This window comes from Macrobrachium nipponense, chromosome 33, assembly GCF_015104395.2.
Source record: "Macrobrachium nipponense isolate FS-2020 chromosome 33, ASM1510439v2, whole genome shotgun sequence".
Classification (NCBI taxonomy): domain Eukaryota; kingdom Metazoa; phylum Arthropoda; class Malacostraca; order Decapoda; family Palaemonidae; genus Macrobrachium; species Macrobrachium nipponense.
This window is the reverse complement of record NC_087219.1, coordinates 59,033,313-59,053,296: the sequence shown is the minus strand read 5'-3', so window position 1 is coordinate 59,053,296 and position 19,984 is coordinate 59,033,313. Positions and strand designations below refer to the sequence as shown.

General features: G+C 38.2%; 2 protein-coding genes across 2 annotated transcripts; one reads left to right on the top strand and one right to left on the bottom strand.

Moving 5' to 3' along the window:
* Positions 1 to 34: 34 nt before the first annotated feature.
* On the bottom strand, positions 35 to 724 carry LOC135202874 (uncharacterized). Its single transcript, XM_064232330.1, has one exon. The coding sequence runs from the start codon at positions 722 to 724 to the stop codon at positions 35 to 37; it is 690 nt and encodes a 229-aa protein (XP_064088400.1).
* A 5,852-nt stretch (positions 725 to 6,576) lies between these two features.
* On the top strand, positions 6,577 to 16,896 carry LOC135203218 (alcohol dehydrogenase class-3-like). Its single transcript, XM_064232976.1, has 8 exons — positions 6,577 to 6,731; positions 8,287 to 8,388; positions 8,561 to 8,699; positions 9,400 to 9,617; positions 9,849 to 9,935; positions 10,412 to 10,541; positions 12,110 to 12,376; positions 16,349 to 16,896. The coding sequence occupies exons 1-8, from the start codon at positions 6,711 to 6,713 to the stop codon at positions 16,447 to 16,449; spliced, it is 1,065 nt and encodes a 354-aa protein (XP_064089046.1). The 5' UTR covers positions 6,577 to 6,710; the 3' UTR covers positions 16,450 to 16,896.
* Positions 16,897 to 19,984: the final 3,088 nt, after the last annotated feature.

The window sequence follows — 19,984 nt, the reverse complement described above, 5'->3', positions numbered from 1 at the left end:
AAACCTTCCTTTTACTTTTGCACTAACCCTCCTGTCACATAATATTCCTGATGGTCTCCTCCAGTTCATCCAAGCCCATTGTATCCTGTGGTTTATTTCCAAGTCCATGCCACTTGATGTCGTCTAAACCTAATTTAACTGCATCCTGTTTTCCTTCCCCTCCCATCCACAGATATTCTGTCTTAGCTCTGCTTATCCTTAAACCTCGATCTTCAAGTGCTTGTCTCCACAACTTTAGTTTTATCTCCACCCCTTCTATAGTCAAGTTCACCAAAAGAACATCAACAAACATCACAGCCCATGGGACTTCTTCTCTAACATCTGATGTAATAACATCCATCACAAAGTCAAAGATGTAGGGGCCGAGAGTTGAACCTTGATGTAAACCAACTCTGACACTAAACTTTTCTGTTGTCCCCTCATTGCTTCTTACTTGAGTGGTAACCTCTGCATTCATATCCTGGACTACTTTAACATACTTTTCTGAAACACCCTTCTCTCTCACACATCTCTGCATTTCTTGCCTAGGTACCCAATTATATGCCTTCAGATCAATAAATACTAGGTGTAGCCTTCCATGTCTTTCTGCATATTTCTCCATTGTTTGTCTCAGTGCAAAAATTGCATCTACTGTACCATTTCCCAGCATAAACCCAAATTGTTCTTCACTTATTGATGCTTCATTCCTTATTCTTTTCTCTAAAACTTGTTCATGTATCTTCATAGTAAGAGATATTAATTTTATCCCTCTGAAATTTGTGGTCTTGTATATCCCCCTTTCCCTTATATATTGGGACCATAATACTATTTCTCCAGGTATCCAGCATTTTTCTTGGTGGTAGATCTTTGAAAACAGGTCCAAGAGTATATCAGCCCCTTCTCTTCCCAAACATTTTCACATCTCAACTGGTGTCCCATCAGGTCCAACAGCCTTTCCATTTTTCATCTTGTCAAGTGTTCTCTTCACTTCTTCTCTGGTGATATCTGGAACTGCTCTTCTCTACATTTAATAGCTTCTCAAAATGTTCCTTCCATCTTGCTCTTATACATTCTTCCCTTGACAAAGCTCTTCCATTTCGGACCTCCTTATCATTAGGTGGTCCTCTACCTGATGTTTTCCCTAAGTTCTTCTGCTGTTCTCAGTATCACTGTGCTATTTTCTACCACCAGATGTTCACATCATCTGCTAATTAATGCTGTGCAGGAATGTTTCTTTAAAACTGTGTCTCATCTCTTGGTCTTTTAGCCCCCACCACTTCATCTTGGCCTGCACCATACTTTTCCCTTGGGCAACCCTCCGTATCAAAAAACCAGACTCAACTAATCTCCTATGTTGTGGGCTTACAGTTTCTCTCTTTATGATCTTACAGTTCTCTCCCCTAGATAGTTTCTTCTACACAACGAAATCTATTTGCATCTCTCTCCACTACTGTATGGTGCATAATTTTTGCTTGTAAAAAAAAGGTGTTGTTTATTGCCATATCAAAAGATACTGCAAAATCTACTATAAGTTCTTCTTCAATCATTTCTCCTATTCCATGACCTCCATGAATCCTACTGATATTTTCCCGACTGCATCCAATGTGTCCAATCAGATCACCTCCAATCACCAGTCTTTCTTCTATTTCTATGTGATCATGTCATCCATCTCCCTCTAACATCTATTTTTAACTTCCACATCACAGCCCACTTATGGAACATATGCACTGACTACAGTTAGAATGTGTCCCCCACAGCACAGTTTCACTTTCATTATTCTACAGCTATTTTTTTCGAACTCACTACATTTTCCTTAATTTCCTTACTAAGAACAACCCCAACTCCACATCTTCCCACCTTAATCGGTCCCACTATACACCATCTTAAATCCACTACCAATCTCTCTTGCCTTGTTTCCCTTCGATCTTGTCTCTTGCACACATAAGATATTAATTTTCCTTCTCTCCATAATATCTGCCAACTCCCTACTTCGTACGGTCATGGTGCCAACATTCAGAGTTCCAATTCTAAGCTCTTGGAGTTTCTTGTTTAACCATGCCCGTCCTTGACGTGGTAGCCTTTGCCCATTTAGCTGGTGGGTCAACCCAGCTGTGTAGCATGAACGAGGTACGCCCTGGCGTTCTCTTGAATGTTTCTGTCTACTATCCATGGTTTTGGCAGAGGTTTTATGGCTGGATGCCTTTTCTACCACTAACCCTCACCATTTACCCAGGCTTGGGGCCAGCATAGAGTTGTACTGGCTTGCAACCCTTATGGCTGGTTTATACCTCACCTTGAGCACCCAACAGCAATTCTAGCTCAAGCATGCAGGACCACTGTGCTTAAGATGCAAGCCCTGCAGAATAAGAACATTAGAGGAGCGTACAAGAAAGCCCACTGTACTACAACACAATAAAGGAGCTGAGTGAAGGGCCAATCATAGAGAGCTTCTACTGTAGGCTCCACAGGCTGGCAAATAGGACGTGAGATAGGCTGGCAACAACAGATGTCAATACCATGGACAGGAGCAGGGAGCTTACTATGAGGGAAGGAGGGACCTCAAGAATTAGCTGAGAATGGCTCTTAGGATAGAAGAAGTTCCTCCTGACCTTGATTAGAAATGACTATGAATTCTAAACTTTCGTTAGCTAACACTAATGAACAATGCGTAATACCATCCTAATTAAAAGGCAATCATAACCTTGCTTCTCATTTCCTTTTTTTACCCTATCTTGAGTATCTTGGTTCCACAACCAGCTCTGCCTATCATTAGGTGGTCCTCTATCTGATGTTTTCGCTAATTGTTCTTCAGCTGCTCTCAGTATCATTGTGCTATTTTCTACCACCGAATGTTCACATCGCCTGTTAATCTAATGATGTGCAGGAAAGTTTCTTTAAAACTCTGTCTCATCTCTTGGTCTTTTAGCCCCCACCACTTCATCTTGGGCTGCACCATGGTTTTCCCCTACGCAACCCGCCATATCAGAAAATCAGACCCAGCTAACCTGTGTTGTGGGCTAATTGTTTCTTCCTTTATGATCTTACAGTTCTTTGCTTCCACTAGATGGTTTCTTCTACAAAACAGAAAATCTATTTACGTCTGTCTCTCTCCGCTACTGTATGTCGAGTTCTAGATCGATAGGGTAGGTTAATTACGAATAGTCGCTTTTACTGGATACACAAACGGTTTCCTCATTCATGTGCTGTTACTATATATATTAGCTAACAGTCTCCAGGTTCTGTTATTTACGCAGAGATTGCATGGAAGTTATAGATTCTAATCTCTCAAAAAGGCTTTGAAACCACAAAATTATTTAGTTCACCAAGAATTGCGTTTTCTATAAGCGTATTATTTGTGATTTGAAGAAAATGTTTCTCCAGTTATACTAGACTATTATAAAATCATTCCAAACTGTAAAAGAAGTTAGAGTGACAGGTACCTAGAGAAATAAATGAATAAATCGATAAATGTAAAAGATAGAATCAATAGGATAATGTAAGGGACTAAAAATTTATGTTTGCATTTATTTTACAGTGATATGGATCACATTTCACTGAGTCTAAGTAACTCTCGTAAAATGTTTTTAACTTACCAATATTCTTCCGTCTTTGTATTTCTCTATGCTCTCCTTTACACAGCTTTATAGTTTACTTTATTGATAGCAGGTTTCAGAGTAGCAACGCCTTTTTCAGTTTTGCAGCCTAATGACCTCTAGATATGTTTACATTTTTTTTATTTTGTCAATAATTTAGTAGTTGTTTCCTTGTTCACATTTGATTATTTTGTAAGTTGGTATTGCTCAACAGGTCCTTAATTGGGACATTGACCCGAGCCTTTTTATTGGCTAGTTATTCTTTGAAGCTTACGCTATCACATCGTGCCTGTTTCTAATGAATAAGACCATTGCTGTGTTGATTATTTTCACTAGAGTTAGACTATGCACACGGAACCACTCAGGTTCGGTGAAACCTTTGTTGAGTAGATTAAATATATAGCAGATTGTAACTAGTGGAAGAAAAGCAGGACACCGGGAACCTATCTGCCAAAATCTCAGAACCCACAGTGTTCTCCCGCGGAAACATAAATCTCATGGTATTTCTACAGAATAGTTCCGCACGGACTGCAAGGAACGTAACCGCGGATACGACATCCGCTAGGGATTGGGGCGTCCAATGTATTTCGCCATGTTTAGTACTGGCCCCTTGGGGGTTAATTACAGTCGTTCGAATGAATATTACTTAAAATTCTTGTTCAGTAGGTAAAACTGCATAGAAAAACCGCAACTGCCATAGTCTAGGCCGCCGCGGATAAGTACCTTAGATCTACCAATCTGATAACTTGTTAAAGATATATATATATATATATATATATATATATATATATATATATATATATAAAATCTTACATCAAAATAATATAACAAAATTAAGCTTAAGGACATGTGGATATCTTTCATTTAAAAATATACATTATAGAAAATCGGGGAAAAAACATTCAAGGTAGACTTACATAAACAGTATCAACATGTTTCTTCTTAGATACCTGCATATTTTCACGCCTTTTTAGTCTGAATACAAAATGTTCAAACTTCCTTCTTGCAATAGCATTTATGCATAAAGGCTCCATATCAGTCCCTGTGCATCGCCTTCTTAAACGTGTCATTGTTGTTATAGTGGTAAGAGGCTCGAGATCTTTTTATTTGTTAATATGTAATCAGTGTTGAAGAAATTAGATATTTATACTCTTTACCAGCTACAATATGGTGCAACAATAATTTCAAGGAAACTGTATGGTATAAATGACCAAAAAAAAAATATATATATATATATATACATATATATATACTATATATATATATATATATATACTATATATATATATATATATATATATATATATATATGTTTTGACAACAACAAGCGACACAAATCACAAATAGGATTCTGCTGCACAAAATGTCAGGTAAGTCTTTGATCTGTTGTGAATTCGTTTAGCTACCCTCAACCTTCCCCTATATGAATAGGAGGCGGATCCTCCAAATGATACCCTAATTTCAGTTTCACTTAATAACTTGGTAATAACCTTTCATCCCCACAAGACTAAACATTCGATTCGTGAATCAGCCTTATTGCTCATCTAAAAAAAGCCCGAGCTAGGTGAATTATTCTTAACCAGTTTTATTCAGTGAGGAATACCAGAAAACAAGCAGCTCTCTATCTACTTTGGGATTTTTTGAAAGATAATTCTATTTTCAAGAGGAGAAACCTGAAGAAACGTCTTAACAGTAATGATAATAAGAGACTTATTGTACTATTAAAAACGCACGAAGGTTCTAATGAACAAAGTCTACCCACATGTTATGGCACTCTTCAAGGTCACTCGTCCGTACCCTTGGTCCCTTGTCTCCATGGGCGGGGAGCGAAGACGTGTCTATTTTCCGTGTATTCGGGGCCGTACGTCACTGAGAGAGAGAGAGAGAGAGAGAGAGAGAGAGAGAGAGAGAGAGAGAGAGAGAGAGAGAGAGAGAGAGAGAGAATGGATTCCAGTGTGCTTGCACTGTTCAGCGGGTTCTACAAGCTCGTTTCAATTTTCTCGTAATCATTTGTGTTTTGTTTTCAAGTTACCGGCTGCTCGCCTCAGCAGTCTCCACTTCTATAGAAATAAACGTGTGTACACACACGCATGCTTGAAGTAGCCTTACGCATCACGGTACATAGTAACAGACTTTATCTACAATAATCTCCTTACAGTTACAGTGCTTATCTTTTGTTTGTTTCAAGCGAGTACTTCAGTAAAGCCCCTTGACAACTATATATAGTTGCCCTCGACAGTGTCAAACTTTTTTTTTATCTTAGCTTATGGGGTAATTTTATGGAAGTCAAAGCGTAAATATATTGTCTACTCCCTACGAGTTAATTCGTAACTGGTACCTCAAAGATAGCGTTGGGTTACCACCGCGTACTCGCGGAGACGCCCGGGAGGCCCAGTGTTGTCAACATAATGAAAAACCCGCCAATTTTGGCAAATTCAAAGACCTTGTTGGCAAATTTTGAATGACGAGCGGAATTTTTGCGATTCTGTCTTTAGCCCAAAGAAATTGAAATTTTTAAGATCTAATTAACACGTAAGTTATTATGTTTCTATATCTGTGACAGCATCATTACGGTGTAGGATAATATCGAGGTACATATATAGCGCAATATTTCATTTTATAAACTGTATGTTCTTGTAATAAAAAGAATGGAGAAAGCTCTCTAATTACTGTATTCCTAGGAGTGAAACAGAGAAAGCAGGATAATTGATCACGTACTACAGTTCACTCTATTACAATAACAGTATCGCTTTTGTTGGAATATGCTGATTAAGGAACTGAAACTTGCCATGATGACTTTATTTTTTTGTCTTAAACATTCGTTCAGCAAGATTTTTGGCACGTACACATAAAGCAACTTACAGTAGTGGCTGAACCATATTTGAAACCTATTTTAAGAAAAACGTATTTCAGTTTATCAACATGGGAAAGTCCTAGCTGTTTGGGGTAAAAGTAGCACGTCTCCTAGACAGGTTTGGCGGATTTTCATTTTTATTACATTTGGCATCGCTGCCGGCAGCTGGCAGCGGGCTGCCCGTTACCCGTACCAGTTGTCAAGTTGTCAGCAGTGGAAGTTGTTTTGGAAGATTGAACGGTGATTCCGTGAATTCATTTAGCTTTCCAGCACCAAATCACATTATGTCACCTACTAAAGGAAAGGTAAGATGCCATAGTTGTCGGCTAAGTGCACGCATGGTAATTTATCATACAAGCGCTTATGCATAAAAAGATGTGCTTCATGCACAAATTCTCTCTCTCTCTCTCTCTCTCTCTCTCTCTCTCTCTCTCTCTCTCTCTCTCTCTCTCTCTCTCTCTCTCACACACACACACACACACACACACACACACACAAATTCTGTGTGTGTGTGTGTTGTAATTCTGAATTCGCGCTATATAGAATGAAAGATGTTACAGAAAATTAGCGGGTTCTCACGTAGGTAATGCTAGGGCCCCTTTATCTATATATGTATGTATAAGAATATGTAAAAGGTAGAAAAGAATGTTTCAACTTATGTGAGGAGTAGACTTGTTACAGGTGAGACTTATGGTGAGGCATAAGAAAGCATTAGATGTGTAATAGATATTTTGAGCAGTATATAGAAAGCAAATTGTGATAAACTAATTCTTGGATGCACGATACCGTCAAAGTATCATTTCAAATATTCTCGTATTTGATCACTGTATTAATTTAACGAACATTTATTCAGACGTTCGTTTTTACTTGATGTCTTAAATGGATGTTTTAGTTCGTGTGTGCGCAGTTAAGGATTGTATTGCCATATGATTATGCTCGCGTTATGAATCTTGATGATATATGATAACCCACTCAGTAAATTGCTGTCATATTTAATCAATGCGTGAAAAGCTACCCGACTTGCACGAGTAAACTTAAAGATTAAATTGTACACACAAATGATGTAGTACTAATAATTTTTAAAGCAATTTCCAGGGAACCAGCCATTTCTTTCGCCACTAAAACTCCAGAATAAGAAAGGAAACATGTATATAAATTCTCTATACTTATCCTTCAGGAAGTAATCAGTGAGCTAACTAGCTAAATTGAGGCTTTCAAATAGTCGTAGGACTAATCCAAATTTTCCTGCTATCTGAGGTGGCAAACTTTATATTGCCCGGATTGCTAACATTTTTAGATAGTATTCAATCACATGTTATGGCATTTCAAATTTTCCCATTGACGCTTTCACAAGGCATTCAGAATAGCAAAATAAATGGTATATAACTGTGACTAAGCTACTGTGTTGGGAGTAACCTTACCTGCACACATCCTCCCTCATTTATCAGATCTTGGGCCTTCTTTGAGTCGGAGTTGGGTGCCTGTTGTGCAATAGAATACAATAGGCTTTCTTTATCCTCATCGTCTTCGGTTTATGCAATGCAAAGGGTCTCTGCGAAATTCAGAACTATGTACTATGTTTCCTGATTTCAGTTAACTCAAACCGCCACCCATCTGTATCTTCCTGACTCATTGGCTTCTGCGAAGTAGGGCTAGCAGCGCCATGCATTGCAAATGTCCTCTAAGAAATTCCACCAGTCATGTCTTTCCTTTGATTTCCCTTACACTAACATCCACTCAACTCCAGCCTCTCTTGGTTTTTCCATCGAAGCAGGTCTGGGCAACGCCATCTTGAATTCAAGATGGCGTTGGTCTGGGTCGTTCAGTTCTTTCAAAAGAATTTCATTTTCTTGACGCCAGGTTATAAAATGCAGAGCCGCTGTCGCCTGGGGACAGAGCAAGCCAATTATCATTGAGGAGGTCGAGGTGGCTCCACCTGAAGGGAAAGAAGTCAGAATTAAGGTGAGGATACGTTGATAGTAACTTGGCTGAGGTACGTTCATTACCATTTTCGCCTCAGTCAGGTTTGAGGGAACATTCATTATCAAATACATGGAAATCAAGTTTCAGGCACCTAATTACTTCAGTGTTGTTAGCCTAAATTTATCTTTTGAATGAATGATTATATAAACAGATTGTGTGTGCTGGGTTGTGTCACACCGATGTGAGTGGATGGAACGGCGGGTTTCCGATTTTATTCCCATCTGTTCTCGGACACGAGGGGTCAGGCATTGTGGAAAGTGTTGGGGAAGCCGTCACTTCTTTAAAAGAAGGTACGTATTGCTCCTTTGGAGTCGATGTTTCTGTAATTTTCAACCTCAAAGGTCCCGGTATTTCTACAGAAGCAATCCGCGGTGGCCTAGACTATGGCAATTGACATATTCCTATGTTATTTTACTTACTGAACAAGGATTTAAAGTAATATTATTCGGACGACTGTAATTAACCCCCAGGGGCCAGTACTAAACACGGAGAAATACATTGGACGCCCCAATCCCTTGTGGATGTCGTATCCGCGGTTACGTTCCTTGCAGTTCGTAGGGAACTATTATATAGAATTACCCTGCAAGAAACGTAACCGCAAATACGACATCCACTAGGGATTGGGGCGTCCAAAGTATTTCGCCGTGTTTAGTACTGGCCCCTGGGGGTTAATTACAGTCGTCCGAATAAATATTACTTTAAATTCTTGTTCAGTAGGTAAAACTGCATAGAAAAACCGCAACTGCCATAGTCTGGGCCGCCACGGATAGGTACCCTACTAGATGTACCAAGGTCCCAAATGAGACAATGCAGACTGCAGTTTTCATGATGGAATTTGACAAAATATATCATTTGTCAGTGTCAGTCTAGCGCAGGGCAGTTGTTGGAAAACATTTTCACAGAGCCTGTACTTATTTTTGTGGGATTTTCTGTAATCATTATTTCACTACCACTTGAATTCTTCAATTCTAATCTAACTTGACATTGAAGGAGATCACGTCCTTGTGTTCTGTCTGCCTCGCTGTCATCAGTGCCCTTCGTGTCAGTCTTCTGAAACAAACCTGTGTCGACAGTTTATAGACGCGTTCTATTCTGACAACAAAGAAGTTTCTACTCGTCTTGCTTGCAAGGGCAAACCACTTTACACCCTCCTCAATAGTGGAACATACTCTGAATACACAGTAATAGAAGAGTCCATGCTTTGTAAGGTAATTACAGTTTCAAGTTACTGCTTAAGTTTGTAGAGTTATTGACTTTAAAAAACGATCAGCATTTGCGTTTTACTGAAATTCGAATGCTTTCTACCTACCTATATATATAGTCGTAGTGAAGCAGACCTGGTATATCAATTTTCTTCTTACCTAACTTAAGATAGTGAGGGATTTTTGGGATCATTCTCAATCCAGACTCATTTTATCTGACTGCTGTCAATTTTACAGGTGAACAAAGAGGCACCACTGGACAAAATCGTTCCTCTGAGCTGTGGAGTAACCACGGGATATGGAACGGTCGTACATTACGCAAAGGTAAAACAATTATGCCTGTCATTAATTCTGTTCAGTTTACAGTATAAGGACGAAGACGTAGAAATCACTTTATTAGTATGGAATGTAACCAGTAGGCACAAAGGGCTGTTAATATTAACGACGAGCGAAATGGAAGTCAGAATATTAAGAATATGCAATAACAGTATGCAGTCATGCTGCCGTCAAAACTAGCTTTTTATGCAAAAGAAGTGCAGTAAAGTGAAACATCTGGTATGGGAATCCGGCTGTGTAAGTGAGGCTGTACCTGATTGTAAAGGATTATAATAATTTTATTTACGTTTGTAATTTTCAATGTAGCAAAATTTCAAATGCATTTTACAGGTTTTGATGGTTAGGTAGTATACGTAGCTTGCTAAAGTTTCGTATCTGAAATGTATGATAAAACATTCAGCATTAGATATGGTACTTGACTTAAAAGTTCAAGTTATAGTGTTGTAACGTCGCTTCTTTGTCAGGTCAAACCAGGTTCTACCTGTGCCGTGTTTGGACTTGGAACAGTTGGCCTGGCAGCTGTGATGGGGTGTAAACTGCAAGGTGCCAAAAGGATAATTGGCATCGACGTTAATAATGGCAAGAAGGATATAGGTGAGTTGTGATTACTCGGGTGATTTTTTCGTGCCTGAAACCACTTCAGAAAGGATGGATCTCTTTGAGAAAGATCTTGCTTACCTTTGTTCGGATGGAATGTATCACCTTTGTGTTTTCAGCCCAGTGAATTCTGATGTCATTAAACGTTGCCATTCGTTGTCCGTTTCATAAGACTAGTGCGAAGTAGGCATTTAGCATCAGTTTGTGTGAGCCAATCAGAGCTTGGTTTTTGAACAGTGTTGAGGAGAGCCAGGATTCTTTCTGGAGCCCAGACAAAAAGTTTTGAGTGCGATAAAGTTTTTCCTTTCTTTAAATTTAATTGAGATCAGTATTACAATAGTCCTTACATTTTTACAGTATGCTTTACAAAATATTTACAAGCTCGTCTGTTGATTTTGCAGCGTCTTGATCAGACATAGTTGGAAAATTTAAGTTTGCTTTTAATAATATAAATTCTACATTTTACATCAAAATCATCATCTTTACTTTCCGAAACTGCATTAACATATTCTGTAACCAAAAAGGAAATGGTGTCTGTTTCTTGGCTCTGAAATGAAAGGTTTTGATTAGTTAGTCACATTTAACAACAATTTTATCCAAAAGATTCTTAGACCAACTCCACACTGGTCTGATGAAAAACAAAAATACATGACATGTCAATTGTTTTCTGTTTCTCCATATTGATCACATGATATTCAACATCTTCAGTCTTTCTTTTGTAGCCAAAGTTTCATACAAGCAACGATACAGGTGTCTTTTCTTGCAAGATTCAGTAAAGTTGAGGTTCACATTTGACTAAGCATGAGACTAGTTAAGCAGGGGAAACTTTTCCTCGGCAATAGGTTTATGGGAGGTTTCAAGTCTATAATTAGACATACATGCTGAGCTTATCTTGAGGGAATCTTCTTCAATTAAAGCCTTTCGCGAGGCCAGTAGAGGCATATAACCAGTGCAGTGGTGGATCTAGAAATCTTTCATTGGGGACACTTAGGATTATTATTGCGCGTACACACACAATAGTCGTCGTTGCTATTGATTTTGTTGGACAGTTGTCGAAATAATCATTAACTAAGAAAATTTTTGCTACTAATAATGATTTCTTGAACGAAAACAATGTTATATTATTCATAATGGGCGGGTGGGGGGGGGGAGCACGTGAACAAGTGCCCGCTCCACTCTCCTATAAGTCCGCCACTGCATATAACATTCTCTGGGCTGTTCACTATTGCCTGATGATAATGCACACTCCATGTTGTAAATTAATGCCGAATGTGAATTTTATTTATAGAAATCCACACCTTTAAAACCGCTATCACACCCATTTCTAATCCTTTCTAACTTTATTCGATTTTCCCTCACTGTCCTCCTAACTACTTAACCGTTGCAAGACTTCCTCTCCGTCAGCTTTGCTGCTGATTTCAGCAAAGGATCTATTGCCTTAAAATGAGATGAAGCAATCTCGTGACCCATTAGACTGGTTTACAGAACCGTGAGAAATATTGGAAGGACAGATATGAAAGGTGCAAGTAAAAGAACATTTTTGCCTTGATTCTATTTCGTTTTAGCCAAGAAGTTAGGCGTTACGGAATTCTACAACCCGAAAGAGCACAACAAACCCATCGAGGAAGTTCTCGTGGAGAAAACCCTCTTGGGATGCGACTACGTTTTCGAATGTAGCGGCGTCAAGGAGGTGCTGGAGTCCGCGGTAGCTTCCTGTCGTCTGGGTGGAGGACATTGTGTTCTGGTTGGCGCACCGCCTTTTGGAGAGAACATTACTGTTGACCCTTATAAGATTCTTTATGGGTGCCACGTGTCAGGATGTATTTTGGGAGGTGAGTTTTTTTCATGAACCGAGTGATGTTTCATTTATTTTGAAATAAAACATTTTCGTTAGGTTTATTATTACTATTATTATATTATTATTATTATTATATATTATATATATATATATATATATATATATATATATATATATATATTGGTCTATCACAGTCCTCCAATTCGACTGGGTGGTATTTATAGTGTGGGGTTCCGGGTTGCATCCTGCCTCCTTAGGAGTCCATCACTTTTTTTTACTATGTGCGCCGTTTCTAGGACTCACACTCGTCTGCATGAGTCCTGGAGCTACTTCAGCCACTAGTTTTTCCAGATTCTTTTTCATGGATCTTGGATCGTGCCTAGGTGTTCCTATGATTATGGGTACAATTTCCACTGGCATATCCCATATCCTTATTATTTCTATTTTCAGGTCTTGATACTTATCTATTTTTCCTTTCTTTTCTCTTCAACTCTGGTGTCCCATGATATTGCGACATCAATGAGTGATACTTTCTGATACAATAGTCCCAGAGGATCTTTGCCTGATCGTTTTCTATCACTCCTTCAGGTTGGAGCTCGTACCACTTTTACTACTGCCAAGGTAGCTGATGTTTCTTGCACAGGCTCCAGTGGAGGGCTTTTGCTACTGAATCATGCCTCTTTTTGTACTGGTTCTGTGCAAGTGCCGGACATTCACTTGCTATGTGGTTTATGGTTTCATTTTTCGTATTGCACTTCAACATATGGGAGAGATGTTATTTCCATCTATCGTTCTTTGAAAATATCTGGTTCTTAGGACCTGATCTTGTGCCGCTGTTATGATTCCTTCAGTTTCCTTCTTAAGCTCACCCCTCAGTAGCCATTGCCACGTGTCATCGCTGGCTAGTTCTTTAGTCTGTCTCATGTATTGTCGTGTATTGTTTTGTTGTGCCATTCCTCTGGTCTGCTTCATTCAATTCCTGTCTCTGTATATTTCTGGGTCTTCGTCTACTTTTATCAGTCCCTTCTTTCCATGCACTCTTGAGCCACTCCGTCTTCACTGGTTTTCATATACTGCCGCCCCAGTGCCTCTGCTCCTCGATGTAGACGCAGTCCTCTATGCTTAGTAGTCCCCTCCCTCCTTTCTTTCGTGTTATGTATAGCCTTTCCGTATTTGCTCTTGGGTGTAGTGCTTTGTGTATTGTCATATGTTTCCTCGTTTTCAGGTCTATGCTGCGAAGTTATGCCTTCGTCCATTCCACAATTAATGCGCTGTATCTGATTACTGCACGCCCATGAAGTTATGCCTTCGTCCATTCCATTATTATGTGCTGTATCCGATTACTGGTACTGCCCATGTGTTTATGGCTTTTATCATATTTCCGGCGTTGAGTTTTGACTTGAGTATCGCCTTGAGTCTCTGCATATATTCTTTCCTGATCGTTTCCTTCATCTCATGGTATTTTATATCCTCTCCTTCCATTATTCCCAGGTATTTGTATCCCGTCTCATCTATGTGTTTGATGTTCCCATCTGGTAGCTTTATCCCTTCAGTCTCGTTACTTTGCCTTTTGTATGTTGACTAAGGCGTATTTTTCTATTCCAAACTCCATCCTGATGCCCCCAGATACAATCCTTACAGTCTGGATTAGAACATCTATTTCCTTGATGCTCTTACCATACAGCTTGATGTCGTCCATGAACATCAGATGGTTAATTCTGTTTCTTCTTTTCTTGAGTTGGTACCCAGCATCTATCTCCTGCAGTACGTTTGTCATGGGAATCATGGCTACTACGAAGAGTAGTGGGGACAGTGAGTCGCCCTGAAAGATCCTTCTCCTGATATTTACCTCTGCTAGTCTTATTCCAGAGCTTGTAGGTATTGTATTCCAGTTGTGCATTGTATTTTTGAGGAAGCTGGTGGTGTTTTCCGCTGCCCCATATATTTTCAGGTATTCTATTAGCCATGTGTGTGGTATCATGTCGAAGGCTTTTTTATAGTCTATCCATGCCATGCTTAGGTTAGTTTTCCTTCTAGTGTTCTTCATTACCATTTTGTCAATCTTGAGCTGGTCTTTTGTGCCCCTACACTTCCTTCTGCAGCCTTTCTGTTGGTGGGGGATGGTGTTTGTATCCTCTAGGTAGTTGTATAGCCTTTCACTGATGATGATACCTGTTAGTAACTTCCACATTATTGGTAGGCAGGTGATGGGCCTGCAGTTACCGGCTATATTTCCCTCACTATTGTCTTTTTGTAATAAGGATGTTCTTCCTGTGGTCATCCATTTGGGCGCATGGTGATTTGTGATACAATGCTGGAGTTGTTCTGCTATTCGTGGGTGTAGAGCCTTGAAGTTTTTGAGCCAGTATCCGTGGACTTCATCGGGACCTGGGGCTTTCCAGTTGGGTATTTTCTTTAGTTGTTTTATTCTCCCTGTTTCTTATTCCTTAACTTCCTGGAGCCATGTTGCATGCTTGTTGTGTGATACCGGATTGCTCCATAAGTTTTCCCAGAGTCTCTTACTTGGTTCGGCTTCAGGAATTTCTTGGTGGTTGTCTTCCCCTCTTAGTTGGCTGTATAGTCTTTTCTGGTTGGTTCCGAATAGTTTGTTCTGTTTAGTCCCCTCTCGTGTACTTTGTATTTCTCGTTCAGTTCCTCCCATGTTTTCTTGCTTCTTAGCCTTCTTTCTGCCATCTCTTTCAGTTTACTCAAGTCGGACCTTATCACCATCATTTGCTTTTCCAGGCGCCTTTTCCAAGGCGGTTGCTGTTTTGGTTTCTGTTGGGTTGGTTGTGCTGGTGGTGTTGGTGTTCGTATTTCCATCAGTTCTGCTACTAATCTTGCTCCTGCATATGCCCTTATTATTATTATTATTATTATTATTATTATTATTATTATTATTATTATTATTACTATATTATTATTGTAAAATTCAAATATATACACCGATTTTGACACTGTATTTGATCACGACCTCTATAGGCGCTCTACTAGCCTGTTTAAGTGGCACAGAAAGAGCCGCTATTCGGAAAATAGAGAAGAATCTCTACGAGTGTAACGTTGCTGAAGTAGCCATTACTTTTAATAAAGTATGCTTGTGAGAGGGTCTGCTTCCTCAGTATATTATTATTATTATTATTATTATTATTATTATTATTATTATTATTATTATTATTATTATTATTATTATTTAAAAGAATAATTTAATATCTCATTCGAAATCATCACAATTGCATGATAATCTTAGAACATATTCAAATGTCTCCCTTTACATTAATTTACCACGAATTAATTTTGTATTATACATATTCTTAAAAGCACAATTCTAAAGTTGTCTTCTTATTTCTAACAAAACCACTTCAAAGCTTTCCCTATATTGAGTTTTCCCGGTGAACTGTAAGCATTACTTGGTGTTCTTCGCAGCGTCCCTTCGGTCCCTGGCTGCAACCCCTTTCATTCCTTTTACTGTACCTCCGTTCATATTCTTTTTCTTATGTCTCTCCTCCCCCCACCCTCTCTCTCTCTCTCTCTCTCTGTCCTAACATTTGTTTCATGGTGCAGCTGTTACAACAACTGCAAAACCTTTTCCCTGTAAGCTTACCCTTTGAACGCACAGTGACCTCATTGATCCCAGCGCTCGGCCTTCGGCGTAAACTTTATATTCCATTCCATATTGCATTGAGAACTAATGCATTTCCAACCAATAAATATTTGAGAAGCTGTGCCTTCCAGGATAACATTAACTCGTTCCAATTGAACTAATTTATATTCTGGTTTATTCTTCCTCTTGGATACCAGCTCACGAAGTAGAGTCTAGAGATCTGTTTATTGAACTAATTCATATTCTGGTTATTCTTCCTCTTGGATACCAGCTCACGAAGTAGAGTCTAGAGATCTGTTTAATTGAACTAATTCATATTCTGGTTATTCTTCCTCTTGGATACCAGCTCACGAAGTCGAGTCTAGAGATCTGGTGGGACTAAATGTTTATCATTTTGTTTCCCAGGCTACAATGCAGGAGATGTCTCCCAACTCGTCGACGACTACTTGAAGAAGAAGATCGTGGTGGATGAATTCATAACGTCCAATCTTCCATCAACGATATAAACGAGGCTTTTGAAAACATGGGGAAAGGAAACTCCATAAAGCATGTTATGTTCTTTTAAAAATGTTTCATAAATATCAGCAAATATTATGCTGCTGTATTTGATACTGATCATGTGTATGCGTGCATCTATATGGTGTTTATCTCCTTTTGAAATATATGGCACTATTATAATTGACACTCGCTGATAATCAGGAAACAAGTACACTATCGTATTTATGTATCGAGACTAAGAATTCAGAATAATACACCAGATTTCTGAATCACCTACTTTGGTGAGTATGAAAAAACATTGTTTCTAAAGGAAACGACCGTAAAAATAATACTTATCACTGTGCAATGCAAAGTCTGGAGAATTCTCTAGACATTGTTTCAGGGTATCATACAAGAATGATTTACATAACCAGCAAAAAACAAAAATAAATAAATAAATAAAGTTATATTCCAAATTCTCTTTCATTTATCGTGCTAGTAAAATAAAATAAAAATTTAAATAAGACATTTCAAACGTTATTGGTACATTTCAGCCAAGAAGTCTGGCTTTACAGAATTCGCAACCCAAAGGAACAAAAGAATCCCATGGAGGATGTATGTACTCACGGAAAAAAAAAAACAAGAGTAGAGACATTGAAGGTTAGAGACTATTTGCATTTCATTTATATTCACTTCTCCAATCACAGGCTACACAACGAAGGAATATCCAGAGTTCGTTGACAGATAGACAAAAAAGAACTTTCTACTGAATGAATTTATAAAATCAGCGTCTTCTGCTGAGGATGTAAATAAGGCCTTCGAGAACCTCGGAAAAGGTACATTCATAAAACATGTTCTGTTAACATGTCTTTTAACTGGACTGTATAAAAGGCGTTTGTTTCTGTTTTTCATCTTTTATAAATTGAGAATGTCGCAAGCCTGAAATCCCTTAGCTGGAAATATATCAGGCGAGACGTTTGAAAAAGGAAAAAAAAAAATTTATTTTATTTTTTATTTTTTTTGCTGCGAAAATAGAAAAGGCAGTAAGCTTTTGTTGTACGATGCTGAAGATAAAATTTGAATAATATTATTATCTCTTTCTATTTCAAAATAAGTAAAATGAACTTTAGCTTCTCGAAAAGTAAGCGAAGTATGAGTAATTTTTTTTTATATCATATAAATGTGGGCAGATATTTCGACTGGTGAACCAGAGAAGCATTATGAAGTAATGTTGGTTACTTTACAAGAGAGAAATAGTTTAATTCATTAATTCAAAGTAGGGTTAAAATTTTATTGCATTTCAATATCGTCTTAGTGGTGTTATTTTATATATCTCCTCTGCTCCTATACTCTGTTTTTTTTCATCTGTCCATCTGCCTGTGGTGTTTTTGTATGGCAACACTGCGTCCCGGGCTTTAGATAGTTACGCTATGTGTAATAAGTTTTAGGTAAATAAAGGATATCTGGGTGTACATTGCAACTGAAAAGTGTTTTAATAATTTACTGTATGCGAATTACACCGTTAATATTCGAAATAGGATATTATTATAATCGTTGAATGTAAGCTGAATGTGACTATCTAAAGCCCGGGACGCAGTGTTGCCATACAAAAACACCACAGGCGGGTGGACAGATGAAAAAAAACAGAGTATAGTGAAGCGGGTAACTTCAAAATTTTAGGGGAAAAGTGCAAATGGTGATGTAAGCTTGAAATTTTAGCACAACGATTCTTCTTGACCTTCTGTCTCATCATCGACCTCCGGCCACACAAAATTTTGCCATTTTTCAAGATGGCTGGCAGGTTTTCAAAATGGCTTCCGTTGGATATCTGAATATTGACACTTAATTGGTTAATCACTTTCTAATACCTCAGTCACTCCCAGTTTATGTTAAGATAACGAAAGCAATCCTTTACATACTTAGATACATAATTTTGCTGCCTAGAAATATCCAAGATGGCTGTCATATATAAAAAATATGGCCAAAATCGGTACTTAAAATTCTTGTACGAAGTAAAAGGTCAGATGATACATGGATTCGGGGTAACTTTAGCTTAATCAGTTTATTTTATGTTGGTTAGAAATCAATTAAGCCCCACTTAATTCATTTTCATCCGCGTTTAAAAAAAATGGTTCATTAATGTAATAGCGTAGTGTCAGTACACTACCACGGCACAATGGTTGACACTATAGCTGTGATACTCAGCATGGGATTCAGTGCTAGCTAATGGTAGATATTTTTATTAGTTTCTCAAATGCAGTTTAGCTAGCTAGCCCCAGTTCAGAGTTGAACATCTGCACCTGAATTGACAGGATGTGCCAACGCGGGAGAGGCCCCTTGGCCAAAACGATCTTTCATAACCTGGATGATCGGAATGCTGGGGCGAGAGTAAAATGGCCTTTGCTGATGTACAGTCCTGTTCAAGTGCAGGATTGTCATCAGTTTATCATTTTCATTTCATTTCTCACTTTTCCATCTAGCCATACTTTCATTTCAGCGCTGAATGATCTTATAGGTCCCAGCGTTTGGGCTATGCCCTAAATTCCATAATCCATCCATCCAACGCAGGAGAGCCGAGTTAAAGAAGATGGGACTTCAGTCTTCCAGAAGGTGTAGTAGTACAGATCACCCGGGAGATAAGTATATCTTAGTTTTACCAGACCACTGAGCTGATTAACAGCTCTCCTAGGGCTGGCCCGAAGGATTAGATATTTTTACGTGGCTAGGAACCAATTGGTCACCTAGCAACGGGACCTACAGCTTATTGTGGGATCCGAACCACACTATATCGAGAAATGAATTTCTATCACCAGAAATAAATTCCTCTGATTCCGCGTTGGCCGAGCCGGGATTCGAACATCGGACCACCGAAACACGGGAGTAATAAATAATGAATAGCATTGGATGAATGATCGGCCTAGGGGTTGCAGTGTCTTTATATACCAGGGTGGTAAGGTAAACGATATAGTGATACTAACATCATAATGTGTTACGCTTTTATTCTTAAACTATATCATACTCTTAGAAGGAGATGCTTGCGATGCACAGAATATCAAGTCAATGATTGTATAGACGGTAATTATTTTTCAAATTACGAAAGAATGCAAAGAAAATTTTCTTGCAACGGGTAACTTTAAACAGTTTTAAATATATAGACCGATGTAACAAGTAATCTTATTCCTTTGACTAGCAAATTATATATATATATATATATATATATATATATATATATATATATATATATATATATATATATATATAGATATATATATATACATACATACATGCATCAAGCTACAAATGTCATTTAGTATCCAATTCGCTCTACCTCTGAATTAATATATTTTCATATATGTTATCCGAAAGAGAATTTTTCAGTTGATATTATCACCCTAAAAAATTCCCCTTCGGTTAAACAATATACAAAATATTTATTCTGAGGTCGAGCGAATTGGATATTAAAGGACATTTGAAGCTAGATGCATGTATATGAATGAACGCTGATGTGATAAAATTCATAATAATTATATAGATTAATATATTATATATATATTATATATATAT